This window comes from Desmodus rotundus, chromosome 9 (genome assembly GCF_022682495.2).
Source record: "Desmodus rotundus isolate HL8 chromosome 9, HLdesRot8A.1, whole genome shotgun sequence".
Taxonomy (NCBI): Eukaryota; Metazoa; Chordata; class Mammalia; order Chiroptera; family Phyllostomidae; genus Desmodus; species Desmodus rotundus.
Window position 1 is genome coordinate 51,244,200 of NC_071395.1, and position 15,165 is coordinate 51,259,364.

General features: G+C 55.7%; 1 protein-coding gene across 5 annotated transcripts in view; it reads right to left on the reverse strand.

Annotated features, from left to right (window-relative positions):
• Positions 1 to 15,165, reverse strand: part of GFRA2 (GDNF family receptor alpha 2) — an 85,937-nt gene that overhangs the window by 15,424 nt on the left and 55,348 nt on the right. For all 5 annotated transcript variants that reach the window (XR_006655518.3, XM_053911914.2, XM_053911912.2 and 2 more), the window contains one exon: positions 449 to 558. Coding sequence is in view for 4 of the 5 variants with exons in the window: in XM_053911914.2 (XP_053767889.1) it covers positions 449 to 558 (110 nt within the window). In the remaining variant the exon portion in view is untranslated. The remainder of the gene's footprint in view (positions 1 to 448; positions 559 to 15,165) is intronic.

Consider the following 15,165-nt stretch of genomic DNA (forward strand, 5'->3'; position numbering starts at 1 on the left):
GCAGCAGAGTGTGCTCTGCAGCGAGTGCATCCTGGACTTGGACCCCGGTGCTGACACGTACAAGCTGGGCCGGCCCAGGCCAGTTACTCTGCTTCCCTAAGCCTCTATCTGTAGAATGGACACCCCAAAACCTCCCTAGCAAGTGCTACTTTGAGAGCTAGACGGTCATGTGAACTGCTTAGCATAGCACCTGGAGGGCCCGACTTGCAGTCAGTGTTACCTGCTCCTCTGATTTTGAAAGCCTTGTAAGGTCCCTGCCCCCCTGCGCCCAATGATGAAGAGCCACCCTCTCCTCCGGTTTCCCACGGCAGCTCTATCTGAACCTTCCACAGAGAAAGGCGAGCTCAGGCTGCTCGACCCCTGGCCCACCACTGGGCCTCGGCCCCTGCCCGCTGAGACGGGGGCAGCCGGCAGTCACTGTGAGCCCGGGCATGCAGGGATGGCTTACCGATCATGCCAGTATAGGCGCCCAAACATGCCTGGTAATTGTCAGCTGGGCAGCTGGTGAGCGTCTGGTAGGAGGCGCGACAGTTGGCGTGGAAGTCCGCCAGCCGGGACCTGGTGTGGAGAGAAGACCCGTGGAGAGGACAGATTAGCGTGGCTGCCTTCCCACCCCCTCTGCGGCAGAGGGCTCCTCTGCCAGCTTCCTGGGGTGGAGGGAGCGAGGGAGAAGGAGAGGAGGAATGTGGTGCACCAAGCTGTGGGGGTTCAGGCTGGGTGCTCCTAGGGGACAGGACTCCTAGGTACGGACCCCAGTCCAGACACGGTCTACAGTGGGTGGGTCACTCATCCAGAGGAACAGAGCACCGAGGTGGGTTTGCCCCAAGTGCCCCGGACCCAGGCAGGAAAGCCGGGCGCCACTTCCAGCTTGGCCGAGCTCCTGGTGACCTGCCCGAGTCCTTCCATACACCACTCTTCCCACCTGCAGAAGGGGCACGAGAACCCTGTCCTCATGCATCTGAGGTCCACAGAGCCTGCCCCGGAAGGTACAAGTCCCCTAAGGTGAGACACCCTGAGGGCATTCCCAGCCTCTCTTCTTCACCGAAACAGAGCAAAGCCTCCCCTACCCCAAACCACCGGCTTCCAGATCCCACCAAGTAGAATCAGCCTTTCTTCCCCTGGCACTGCAACCGGCCACCACCTGTCCCTCTGTTGGCACAGGTGACACTGTCTCATAATCGCATGCACACGGCCACCTTTTATCACCGAATCCTCCCAAAATCTCTGTGCAGCCTGGCAAGCCACTGGTAGGATTGTCCCCGTTACAGAGGAGGAAGCTGAGCCTCAAAGAAGCTCAGTAACTCGCCCGAGGTCCCCAGCTGTGGATCAGCAGAGGCACGACTGCGTTCCAGGCCTTTGGTCCCAGGTGGGGACCCCTCTGGGCTTGGCCCCACCTGCTCCTGCACCAAAGCCCTCAAGGTCCTTCCGGAGCCAGCACCCTGCCACACTGCAATCATACTGTGTCTTCCCAGAAAAAGAAAAGGGATCTGCGGTTACCTCCGCCCTCCCTCCTGCCCACAAACACAGCCTCCAGCGCCTCACCACCGAGCCCCCAAATGGGGAAAAGCAGCTTTTCCAACCAAGACTCCAGCCCCGACAGAGGAAGACTTCCTCTTGAATGGGGAGACCAGCGTCTGTTGGTCCCACTCCACAGCCCCATGAATGAGGCCAAGTGCTATGAAGGGGGGGGTGGCCTCGGCCACACCCCAGGCCTTCAGAGACCAAGGTGGGGGGGGGGGGGGTGCGGCGCGGACAGAGACGTCAACAGGCTCAGGGGATCTGGAGGCAAACGCAGTCTCGAAGCACCTGTTGTGGTTGAATTGTGTCACCCAAAAAAAGACATGCTGTCGTCCTATCCCAGGTGCCTATGACTGGACCCTACTTGGAAATAAGTTCTTTGCAGGTGTGACCAAGATGGGGTAACAGCGGAGCAGGGCGGGCTCCCGGTACAGTGACTGGTGTGCTGGTAAGAAGAGGCCAAGGGACACAGGTCACAGCATGTGGAGACGGAGGCCGTGGTGGCAGGGACGTACCCACAGCTCAGGAACGCCAAGGGCTGCCGCAACCCCAACGCTGAGAGGAAGGCTCCTGAGGACACCCAGCGTCAGACCTCCAGCCTCCGGGGCTGGGAGGGCACACATCTGTTTTAGGGCCCCCGGTTTGTGGCACTTAGTTGCTGCAGCCACAGGAAACTCACGCAGCACCTTCAAAGGCCACATTGTTGGCGTCAGCCAAACGTCTGCCTCTGGAAGGAGAGAGGGGGTCAGGCCCCAGCACTGAAGGGACCGCAGGTGGGTAGACTCTAGCCAGACCTGAGCTCCTGCAAGATGCAGGAGCTGCAGGACAGCAGAGGCTAAAGTTCCTGTCTCCTGCTGCCAAGGAGGCCTCCGAACACCACCTCTTAGCCAAGATACAGGTGCCGTTTCGATGCCGTTTGATCGCATGCAGGGCGCACTGGCTCCCACTGCCTCCCCAGGCCCACCCGCCGTCCTGCCCTGCAAAGCCCTCTCCGTGGACCGCCGCCGCGTGGATTTCCCCACCTCTGTATGCCCGCTACAGACGGCGCCCGCACCAGGCAATCCCACGCTTCGCATGGACACTTACTGCTGTCGCCCTGCTCGGTCTCGCCAATGTTCCCCGGGGCGGGCTCTACTGATCTCTGCATCCAAGCCCCTTGGGTCTGGACGAGGCAGTAGGTACCCACACGCCCTTCCTCCAGACTTGTACTGAGCCCTGCCGCGTGACTGAGAGACTGAGGATGGGAACGGCACACAGTCCCTGTGGTGTCAGGAAGGAATTCCCAGCTGATGGGGACAGGGCAGAGTGCAGGCAGCCACCCGGCCAGGGCCCTGCGGGAGCGCGCTGCCCACTGAGCACACCAGCAGCAGGTGTGTGAGCCCCCTCTCCCACCTGGCGCACCAACCGCACGTCTCTTCCGCAAAGTCAGTGCTCCAGTCGCTGCCCCTGGGGATCCTGGGGGTCCTGCCTGGCCTCACCACCCACTCTCAAAATGTCACCAGACGCCCAGGCTGGAGGAGCAAAAGAATGAATGAGGAGGCTACTACAGCCCGCAAAGAGGAACAGCACCTTGATCAGAGAGGAAGATGTAAAGGAAGTAAGCCAGAGAGCAGAGGCAGAGGAGGTCCCACCCAGGTGGGACCCTCAGTGAGGAGGACAGGGGCAACCCAGCTTCTGCCAGAGGAGGGGCTGTCACAACACCATGCTCTGTCCAGCCCTTGCCTGTGATGTGACCTGTCCTCTGTGTCCCCAGTTACTGAAGGAGGCGAGCCTGCCTGCCCACCTCCCTTACAGGGGACACAAGAGGGATGGACACAGAGAAGCAGCATCTGTCATCCCTATCTTCCTTCTCTACCTACAAGTCCAGTCCCCGCACTGTGCCTGTCACTGGCGAGTACAAACAGACAGCTGTCCCTGTGTCTGAGAGAAGAAAAAAATACCTGCCACCCTGCCAAGGCGGATCTGGGTCCCAGGCAGGCAGCGTGAACACATCAGGAGGAGAGTTCCCTCACCCCTCCTTCGCCACCAGGCTCTAGAGTCACCCTGCTGGACCCCAGGAGGATAATGTCCTTCCTACCCCAACACCACTTTCCATGCCATGCTGAGGACACAGGAGGCGGGACACGGGCCCCCTTTGCCAGACCCTCGGGCGGCTAGCAGGGCACAGCCGGCTTGCTCCTCCGAGTGTGTGGCCTCCTTCCTTGAGAGCAGGCCTGCGCTCTATTCAGAGTGCCAGCCAGGGAGGAAGAAGGCCCAAGGCTGGCAGACAGCGGAGGGGAAGGGGGAAGGGAGGGGAAGCCACTCAGCCTTCTGTTCCTCCATTCCTCCAACCTCAGTGTCACAGCAGCCTTGGCAGGCGAGAGGGACAAATGGAGCCGTTTAGGAGCTGTCCCATCCAAGTCTCCAGGAGGCCTCTGATGGCACAGGTTGTCTCCGCCCCTCGGGGCACACTAATGTCCACGGTGGCCAGAGCCTTCTGTCTGCATCAAGCCCATGACACACCGGACTCCAACCACGACACATACCAGCCATGGGACCGCTCCCACACCAGCCCTGGCAGGTGCAGTCTCCAAGGCCAATGTTATCCTTTACACAGTGTGCAGCTGGGGATCTCGTACCACCTATGGGCCAGATGCAGCTCTTCCCTGCAGATGCCCTAAGGCCACCTGTCTCTTGGATTCTGTTCTCACTGCCAGGACAGACTTTCCTGGATCAGGCCCATCACACTGGAGATTTCTTCGTTTAAGAGCCCCCATAAGAGAGATGGCATAGAAGAAAGCATGAGACAGAGAGAGAGAAGCAAAAAAAAAAAGAGGAAAAACAGAGGGCCAATGAGAGAACCAACATGAACACAAGCCAAGACCATCCTGCCGAGACCATCTGAAGATGACCAGATGAGCTCAGGACAGTGGGTGGATCTGTCCAAAAACATAAACTGTCTTCGGGCTCATTTCATCAGCAGCTGCAGCCGCCTCAATCATAGGGAAGCAGCGGGAGGGGCGGACACAGACACTTGACCCCCAATCTGATTAAACGGTTGCCAGATTCAATACAGGACATCCATTTAATCTGAATTTCAGATAAGCACTAATACACTGTTTTAGTATAAGTACATCCTGTGCCGTACTTGAAACATACTTCTATTAACCAAATTGAGCTGGGTCTCCTGGATTCTTACTTGTTAGACCCAGCAACCCCGTGTGAAGGGCAGACAAGCTCCTGCAAAGGCAAGTGCCTGTGTGAAGACCGGCCCTCCCAAGCAGAAGTCATCCAGGCCGGGTGGGGGCACGTGGTCTTCCTCCAGGTCAGTGGTTCTCAAAGTGCGGTCCGAAGACCAAAGCATCAGCTTCAGCCGGGGACTTGGCAGGAATGCCAGTTCCCAGGCCCCAGCCCAGACCTAGCAGATCTGACACCTTGGGGTGGAGCCCAGCAATCTGCGCTTTCACCAGCCCTCCGGGCGACGTGGAGGCAATGCCTCAGGCCACAGCTCCTGGTCCCCTGGCAAAGAGCACACATGTCTACACGCTCTCCTCCCCCCACACACAGACACAGCTACACTCAGACATGTGCCTCTCGGTTCCCACTTCAGCCTCGGTCATGGGAAGTACAGGCACCAGCTGTCAAGGAGACACTCCCGTCATCCGGAGTGTAAACACCTTCCCAAACATGTACACTTTCTCAAATCTGTCTGGCCCCATATAAAATTGGGGTGAATCGCTCCCATAGAACCCCCAAACATTCCAGTGCTTTTTAGTCTGAAGTTAATATCAACTTCCCAAAGTTCCCATTTTTGAGGAAACCAATGGGTTTCTACTGGTTAGAGAAGTGGAGAAAGAGGAAAGGGAGCTAATGCTTTCTGAGGACCTACTATGTACCAAACACTGTTCTCTAAGTTTCTGAGCAACCCCATAAAGCAGACAGACTTCACAGTGCGGACAGGGCAGCTCCGGGAGGCAGGACACACATGTACGTACCCTGTGGCCAGCACACTGGGGACAGGCACCTGCCAGTGAGGACAGGGTCCCTTCTCCAGCTCTGTGGCCAGGAGCCACCACGGCTCACGAAGTTCGCAGGCAGCCACCAGCACTGCCTCACACAAACCAACATTTCACGGAGGTGAAAAGGGCTCCCAAGAAGAGCAAATCACTCCTAACAGGCTTCACAGACCGTTTATGGGAATGCAGAGAAAATGGCTTCAGTGGGCCCATGTGCCTCTGGAATGGCTTTCTGGGGTCCCCTCCAACGGTGCGGGGCCTCGTTCAGTGGGTTCAATGTTACGTGACACCGAGAAAGGGGAAAGTGGTTTTCACCCACATGGCTGTTCTGTGACACCTCTGGGACTTGCCGTGGACGACCTGCTCCTCCAGCCCTTCCTGCCCTCTAGGACGCTGCCACCACCTGCTTCCTACCACTGGGGCCTCCTTCCCTCCCAGGCATTCTGACAGTATGCACTGGCACTTCCTCTTTCTGCACAGGAGTGCTGCCCCCCTGGGGCTGGGCTGGGCACCTGCTGCGCCGGCCAGGCTGTCCACATGTCACTCCACCCTCCTGGACTGCAGGAGGACACACAACCCCGGCAGAGCCAACCACACAGTTCCTTCCCTGGCCACACTGACTGGCCCAGGGACAAGGAGGCAACACAAGCCAGGCCCAACAGAGGCCGTGCTAACAGAGTGGGCATGGGGGAACATTCTCCTCTTTCTGGTTATGAGACACCATCGATGTGAGCCCAGAGAGACTGGGGCCATCCTCCCAGCCTCAGGGAACAATAAAATAAGGAGCTAAACTGGAGAGAAGCAGAAACAAGATGAGAGAGAGAAACCAAGACCTAGAGATCTGTTTGCATTTGAGTCCTTGGAATGATCTCCTGCCCCTTTCTATATTTTATTGGGAACCAATAAATTCCTTTTTAATTTTTCTTATGCTAACTGGATCTCTGTCACTTAAAACAGAAAAAAATGACTACAATTTAGCTTCGCTCTCTGACCTGATACAATCTTTTCTGTCCGAGTTCAAAGCAACCAGCAAAGGTGCATACTGGAAAGGTCACAGACAGACGAAAACCCAAACCCACAAAGGGTCTGACCAACCCATGCAAAAGAGTCAGAAGTGTGAGAGCGCTTCCGTGGAGCAACTTGGAAAATGATTGATGGTAAAATTCAGGAAAGAAGACACGCCCGGCCACGGGTTCCTTCCCCAGATCAACTAGAGAGGGATGGCTCAGATAAGCCACAGAAAGCTACATCACCGTTAAAGGTGACAAGATGTAGACGGTGCCGACACAGGAAAATTCAAACATTGAAACCACGTGAAGAGATAAGAGCAGGAGACTGTGCTCTTAACCAGGAGTTTCTGCACCTGGTTACAAACGGGGGCAATGGGGAGCATAAGATGCTAACACAATACAATGCCTATTATGTTCTCATCTAATAAAGTTGCTTCAAGACTATAATATTTTAAGTTTAACTGAACAGGGCCTATTATAAACACTGATGTTTGTAAGCCTTCAGTTAGAGAAAATGTTACTAGATTCAGAAGCATCAGCAAATTCAATGGACCCTCTGTCCATTGAGGCAAAGAGGCTGTGAGAGAAAAGCTGCCAGTTCAGAGAACAGGCTCTTCATCTGGGCAGCTCCGGCTCCTGGTCCTAGGAGCTGGCAGGTGGGAGGCAGAGCTTGATGCCGCACTGGGAAAGGCAGCCTGAGCCCTTCTGCCTTGGACTTGAACCCGTGGACTTGACCAAGACCACAGGACAGGCTGCTTGTTGCCGGTAGGAAAGTTTGATCCTCACTCACAGGAGACCCTGAATTCTTTGAGGAGTCCCCCCGCCCCGTCCCTCCACAGAAGCATGCCCGGTCGTGAGGGCCAATTTCTGACATCACATCATGCTGACTGGGTTCGAATCATCGCTCAGCTACTCACTAGCTGACGTTGAGTAGGTCAGTAAAGCTCTCCGGCCCACCTTGCTCGTCTGCAAAATGAAGGCAGCAACAGTACTTAGCTCACGCAGTCGTGGCGAGGACTGAATGAGATGTCCAGTGAGCAAATGCACATAACTGCCTGGTCCACAGTGGGGCCCGCCAACACTCTCGGCCTCTGTCACTGGGTGAGGGGCACCGCTAAGTATCCTGAGCGTGGAAGCCCATGCAGAAGGCATGGGCTCTCTCTCTTCAGGACAAGGGGACGTACCATGTCTGATCTGTGAACGAGCACCTCCTGCACTTCCACAGTCATGCAAAGTGCTTCCCCGACATCACTGCATTTTGCTCTGACAGCCAGTCTCTGAGGCTGGCATTACCACCCTGTTGTACAGACAAGGAAGCAAAGGCCTGGCGAGGGTCACTAACTCACTGAACATCAGAGCAGCAGGGCCAGAAGACTCAGCTCCAGAGCTGGGCGCTTTCCCGGCCACCACGCTGCCCCTGCCCCTGCCCCTGCCCCACCATCTCTTTCCCAGCCCACCACTAGCCCCCTGTCCCAGTGCTGTGGCCACAGAACCAGGGAGGTTCTTCTCCTCTGGCATCATCCAAGGGAATCAGTGGGGTGCCTCCTTCCGCTTTGTCCTCCTCTTTTCCACCCAGTCAAGAGCTCACCAGCACCCCCTCTTCTCCAGAGGGACCATGAGAACGCCTATAGAAAATGACCTGCAGGGCTGTGGTTTGACCACTGGACCCCAGCTGCCCAGAGCCATCCATCAGACCCAGGCCCCCATCAAGAGTCTGACACACCAACCACAGTGGCCAACCTAAGGCCGCTTTGAGAGAGGATCAGGAGGGTCTGGATGGGGCAGAAGCTAACCCCAGCCCCCAGGACCCCCTCGCTGGGGCCCCCCACCAGGGCCCGGGGCAGCAGCCAAGGCGACTTCCTTCTTCCAGACACCACCACTGGGTACACTCCTTTGAGTCCTCCGAAAACCCAGACGTGCAGGCAGGGACCCTTTTCTCCATTTCTCCCCACCCCTTCACCTATGTTCCAAACCTATTATTACCTGGTAAGAGGAGAAAAGAATTAAATGTATGCATCATTTGATTTTAATTGAAGGACTATTCTATTTCATTGAACTGCTAAGTAAGCCGAACAAGAGATTGTGTTTACATAAGCAAACCCCAAGTCACTATAGACTGGCTGTCACATTAAGTCAATACTTATGAAGGCTCTCTATTTAATTATTCAGTAAGGATTGACTTATTATTGTGTTAAGAGTGTGGTTAGCCTTGAGCTAGGTAGCCAGCCGGCTGAAAGATTTCTTTCAACTTTCTCTGAATGCTGATACGCTCTCGCTGGTGGCATGGGGTTAGGTTTCTTCCTTCTCTCCCTTCCCACCACCCCCACCCTGCTGCTGCAGAGCTAAGAGCTCCCGGTCCACCACCTCAAGTCAGAGCAGCAGGTGGTCCTGCGGTGGCCCAGGGGAGGAGAGGTCCAAGCTGCCAGTGGTCAGCCTCGCCCTGGTCTTCCTAACCCCGGTAATTAGTCCCGAAACTCTGACACCTGGGCCCTCATTAGCTCCGTTTTCCTGTTCTTGGCTCTAGCTGTTCTGACCTCCTCCTCCCTGTTCTGATGCCCAGGACCTCCTACTCCAAGACCCAGGTCCCTCCCCACCTTTGTTATGGCCAGCACTGCCCCTCCCGCCAACCCCCAGGGAAGAATGCTTCTCAGCCTCAGCAATCCTTCCAAACCCATTATTCTATGGCAAATTGTTACAGAGATTCAGATACGCTCTTACATCAAATCCCGCTTCCTGAACATACACTCAAGGGGGCAGGGGGTGGAGGGGAATCAGAGGTGGATGCTTAGCCTAAACGGCAGACCGACAAGAGAGGCCCAGTGATTAGCAGTGAACTCCCAGCCGCCAAACCTCCCCGTTCAAACCCGGCTGTGTGACTACAAGGCCACAGCCCTGCGCATGTTACAGGATTTTGCCGTGTATAACACACTCCCATGTACAGTGTGCACACCCATGTTTTTGGCCCAAATTTTAAGGAAAAAAATCTTTCATTTTAATTCTTTCATTCGATTATTTATTTATCTATTTATATTTAGAAACAAAAGCAATTATCATGTGCCAGGGTATTATTTTGCATACAGATATCTTTACTGCTTTCTAGAGTTACACTTTTAACACATGAGCATAAATAAAAGAATTAAAGACATTTACATGGTTATAGAATTAGTACCACCCACATATAATGAGCATCCTTACCTTTCCCTCAACAACTGGTGCAAAAAAGTGTGCGTTACACACGACAAAATACGGTACTTGTCCTCTGTACACGTGCCCATCCACAACAGTCGTCTGGTGGTCTCCGGCAAGAGTGGCCCAGATCCGCACACAGCACCCAGGACCCCGCCCACACGCTACTCTGGTGACTACAGCCCCACTGACACCCCCAGAGGAGGACTCCCTGGGCTTCGACGCTGTCATCTGCCACCCAGACCCACCCTGCCATTGGCCCCTGCTGATTTCTGCCACCTCACCCACCCTCACACGCCCCCCCGCCACCTAAACCCCGCAGAAATATCAACCACACACGTTCCTTATCGCTCAGAGCTACTGCCCCCAACCAACTCCTCTTCAAAACCTCTCCCAGGTCACCCTTCCAAGCCCACTTCTGGCGCCAGCCCTTCCGGAAACGTCCTCCCAGTGCCCTGCCCCCACTCGGAGCACGCTCCACAGACTTCAGTTACTGCGCCTGCACTGCCCTCCGCATCGGAACTCGTATTTTTCATCTCCGCTCCTGGCAACTGACAGACGCCACTGTTCAGAACAGAAGCCATTTTGTTCCCGGTGAGTCTTCAGTGCCCAGAGTAGTGCTTGACACCAGACAGAGCTCAGTAACCGCTGGGTGGAAGGAGAAAGGGAGAGATGGAAGAAAGAACAGATGGGCGGGTGAATGGGTGGGTGGGTGGCTGGATGGGTGGGTGGCTGGATGAGTGGCTGGGTGGAAGGATGGACAGACAGATGAACAGTCAGACGAATGGATGGATGGGTGGGGACTACATCTGAAGGCACAAAGACTTTCCTTTAAGCAGGAATAGAGTTAAGAGCTGTCCTAACACCTCCCAGTGAAAACTACAAGCAGGCTTCCAGCTGGAAGACAGCAAAATGCATCAATGTTGCATTAACCTGGCACCAAGATGGCTCAGCCCAACCACTACCCACCCCCCCACCCCCAGTGCCCTTCGCGCATCTGTCTTCCTCCCCTCCTCCGATCTGCCTGGTGGCTGTTGGGAACTTGGAAAAGTATCTTTGCTATCTCTGGTTAACGGCCATTCGCTCAAGGAGGCCCCAGGGGCCTACAAGAATTAACACACATCCTTAAGCACCACACTTAAGATGAAGAAGTGCCTTGAGGGCCTACAGAGGAAACCCAATGGGCCCCTGCGGAGACGGCTGGGTAAACTGTCCATTCTCAACCAGGCAGAGAGCAGAGGGGGTGGGCGACAGCAGAGCACTCGGGGGTCGAAACGCCGGCTACCCTGGAAACACACACCTGTCAGTGCCTGGTGCCGACACCTGCACTGGAGCATTCGGAAGGAAGCCACAGGACCAGTGAACCCATGTGCGTGAGTGACCCCTGAACCCACACATGCAAAAGCACTTTTGGAAAATAGAATTCACTGTCTCCACGTTTATTCTTCTTCTCCTCAGGAATAAAAGACAGAGCGAGAATGAGGCAGGACTATTACACCCAAATTCTCTTCTTCAGCTGACTGGACGGACCAGCTCCCAGCACAAGCAGCCAGAGCAGGGACAGGAGGCTGGTGGTAGAGCAGGGGAGGAGCCTGCTCACCACACCCCGGAGCCCCTGGAGAGCAGGGAGGACCAGGTGTGGCTGGGGTCTGCCCTCAGAGAGCGCTGGGCAAACCCCCGCTCAGGCCCCTCGCCCTCTGCCCAGGCCTTCTGGAACGGACAGACAAGCAGACAAATATCCTCCTATCAAATATCAAATATCCCGGCAGCAGTGCGACCGCCAGGAGTCTTTCTCATTATGTAGACTAATGAGGACACCGTGCTTCTCTGCAGCAATTCGTCACGGCAGCATCCATTACAGATGACATTTTTCCTGAACTAACAAAGGTTGTGAAGTTGGGGAAACTGCTTAAAAGGAAATATTTAGCTGATTCCAGAAACCATTCCAAAATTAATGACCCGCCCTGCTGGCCAGTGCTCCCTCTGTGCTTCGGCCTCCTGTGTGGACCCCTGCCCTGGACCAGAGTGGCAGGGTGGGGAAGGGGAGCGGTGCTGGCTCCCAGGGACAGGCTCCTTTAGGAGAGCGCAGTCGTAAGTGGCAGCATCACCGGGGCACATAAGACCAGATTATTGGTGGCCCCAACTTGCTGAGGCAAGATGAAAAATATAGCAAACTGCAGCTGCTAAGCTCAGCTTTTTTCTTCTTCCTTCTTTCTCCTTCGCTGAGGTTAGTGTTTCACAAAAAGGGCTTTAAAACAGTAAAATCTATAAACTGGGGGGTTCCAACCTGTCAGCGGAGGTCTAGCGCACAGAAGCAGCGTCCAGGAAGGAAAGAACCCAGGCTGCAGTCTCACCTGCAAACAGGACACCCGCTGATGCGCATGCCCACGCACGTGCCCGCATGAGGGCCCTGCCACCCTGACAGATGCAAGGCCACACAGCTGCCCAGGTAGAGTCCTCAGTCCCTCCAAGCACAGGCCCTTCCCTCCAGCCCTGAATCTTGCGTGGGTTCTCCCTGTTTCTATTCTCCAACTCCAAGGCAAGCAACAACTTCAGATATCCCTTGGAAACCAGAGTGCCGAGAGCTGTCTGGTGCCGCACCAGAGCTGAGCACGCAAAGCTACAATCCTGCAAAGGGTCAGCTTCCACCAGTGCCTTCCACAGGCAGTGGGCTGGGCAGAAATCAGAGGGGACATGGCCACCTACTCAGGGAGAGCAGCCAGTCAGTGGGCCCTACTGGATCAGCTGTTAGCCCTCTGAAAACCTCTGCTATAAATCAATGAAACCTCAGGACCTGGAGCTTCCAAGGATTTGAACTGGAGCCTCTGGCTTCAACCCAGGAGAAGCTGAAGCGTGTGGGTAGACCATTCCTCTGGGGCAGGAAAAAGATGGTGACTCCCACCCAACACACCGGGAGGGAGAAGACTCCTAGCTCATCAGGCGTTTGAATGTACTTATCTTAGAATGAGCAGATTCTGAGGCTCGGTAAAGTTCCTCACCATTTCTACTCAGCCTCTCACACATACCCTGCAGGGCTCTGCCAAGGAGTACAGGCACAGAGGGGAGAAAATCCTGAGTGTTAACTGAGACACGGGTGTGGGCTGACCCAGGGAGAGAGGGGGACCATTGTGGCCAACGGTGCAGCCATGGGAAGTGGAAATGAGTGGGTTCTTGAGTCAGAACCGACAGCGATGCCCCAGGGGCTGGGTGCGAAAGGCAGAAGCCTTTCCAGGGCCCCTGTGCTCCAGCCTGTGCAGAGGGAAGTCCGAGGGGTCTGTTGTGGACTGAATTTGTCCCTTCAGAATTCATGTCAAAACTTGATCCCCAATGTGGAGGCATTAGGAGGTGATCAGGTTGTAAGGGTGGAGTTCTCGTGATGGGATTAGGGCCCTTAGAAAAGAGGACCCTCAGAGCTCCCTCCCCTGCCCACCACGTGAGGGAACAGCAGAAAGACGGCTGTCTGTGAACCAGGAAGGCAATGACTGCGCCCGTGCCTTCATCTTGGGCTTGCGCCCGTGCCTTCATCTTGGGCTTCCAGCCACCGACCGGTAAGAAACACATTTCTGTTCTTCATAAGCTGCCCTGGTGTTCTGCCATGGCAGCCTGAACGGACTGAGACGCAGTCCGCCACGGCCTCCATTCTCTCCGGGGTCCGGGTGTAAGGGCTCCCCAGGGTCCACTGGGAAAGCTCTAAGCTCCCCAGGGAATCTGAAGTAGAAGGTCAGTCCCCAAAACTGCTCACTCTTCAGTCCCCTGCACGGTAGGCTAGCAAGTCAGCCATCACACCACTGCATGTCCCGCACTTCCTGTAAAACGAACTCCAGGTCCTCAGTCCCGCTCCTAAGGAAACTCCAGGGCACAGGGCGGGAGGCAGCTCAGCCAAGGTGGAACCACTCAGCAGCTGACTGCGCAAGGCCGTATTGCAAGGAGTAGGACAGGGCAGCAGAAAGGAAGGCTGGTGGCGCACAGGGGTGGACAGCCGCCAACCGTCACCTAGACCCACCAGGAAACAAGAGTGCCCATGAGCGGTCATGGCCTACTCGGGGAGCCACAAGCGGACTACAGCCCAAGAGGCCCAGAGCCTGAAGGGAGAAAAGCCGACCAGACTGCTGACCTCTTACACCTGCACCCAAGGGGCAGTCCTGCCTGCGCAGGAAGGTAACCCCGTGGACAGACGGTCTTCCACGGGGGCCAGGTGTTTCATGGTGTTCCTTCTTGCTGCCCCTTGGCCTAGTGGACATGTACTGGATGCCCTTATTGGCAACCTGAGTTTCATCTGCATTCTGCTGGTGGCGGAGCACCATCTGCTGCTGCACTGGCATGGGGCATACCGACTGAGCCTTGACGCAGGTGAGCCTGTGGCGGCGAGGAAGGTAGACCACTTGTACAGCCGATGGGAGGGCTGTCTTTGAACACCCAGTGGACACAGTCTTCTGTGACAGCAGGTCTACAAATCACGCAGGGGTCAACATGCTGTCGGGAGGCCTCAAAACAGAGCCCTCCCAAACCAGGAAGCAACCTGGGAATGGCAGGCTGAGATCTGGTAGCTGGTGACCTGCACCGAAGGGTCTGGAAGGCGTGTGGGCTCACACTCTAATGAGGGTGTCCAGGACCCCACGACAAGGGGAGTCTGTGTGCACAAAATGGAACGTAAATGAAATTACAAAGTAATTATACCCCAGGGAGCATTCAGGAATTGGCATAAGATGCAACAGTGTCCTTGGCCCCCTGCCCTTCCCTGCGCTCAAACACAGACAGCACATGGAATGTCACCTCACTGGGCAAGGCACAATAGACGTCTGGACTGAGCTACAGTGGCCAAGTCACAGCCATGTACAACGCCAGCCTCCCGGGAAGGTCTCACTCCCGCTCAGCCCCATACAGCAGGCCTTCCCCAAACCACCCCTTCTGACCCATCCTGCTCCGAAGGGAGCAGAGGGAACAGCAAAGGCGTGAGAGACAACAGCACGCCACCCCAGCGCCCACCTTCAGAGCACAGCCAGCCAGCATGGAGAGGCTGAGAAGTCAAGGCCAGTTCCTCCCAGAACTGAGACCTCAGAGCTGGGCCGTGCCAGTCCAGCCCCTGCTAAGCAGCTGGACCCTGAACCGTGCTCCCTCTAGGAGGAAAGGAACAGCAGCTGCCAGCAACCGGAGACGGGGAAGGCTGAGACTCGAGGGGCACGGACTAGGGTGGGCGCCCTTCACAGAAGCCCACAGCCCAGACCAGTGCAGGGAAAGCCGCTGGGGGGCTCTGAAACCCATACCGTGGAAACTGGTACTGTGTGCTGTTCACGTTTTTATAAGCATTTGTTTTCAGTCCTGCCTTTGAACATACTGACCTACCAAACCAATACTAAATAACAAGAGCTAATGATTTGGAGAGTTTGCCGTGTCCCCAAGCACGTCTAAAAGCATTACCACGTTGAATCCTCACGGACACCCTGAGACAGGTACCA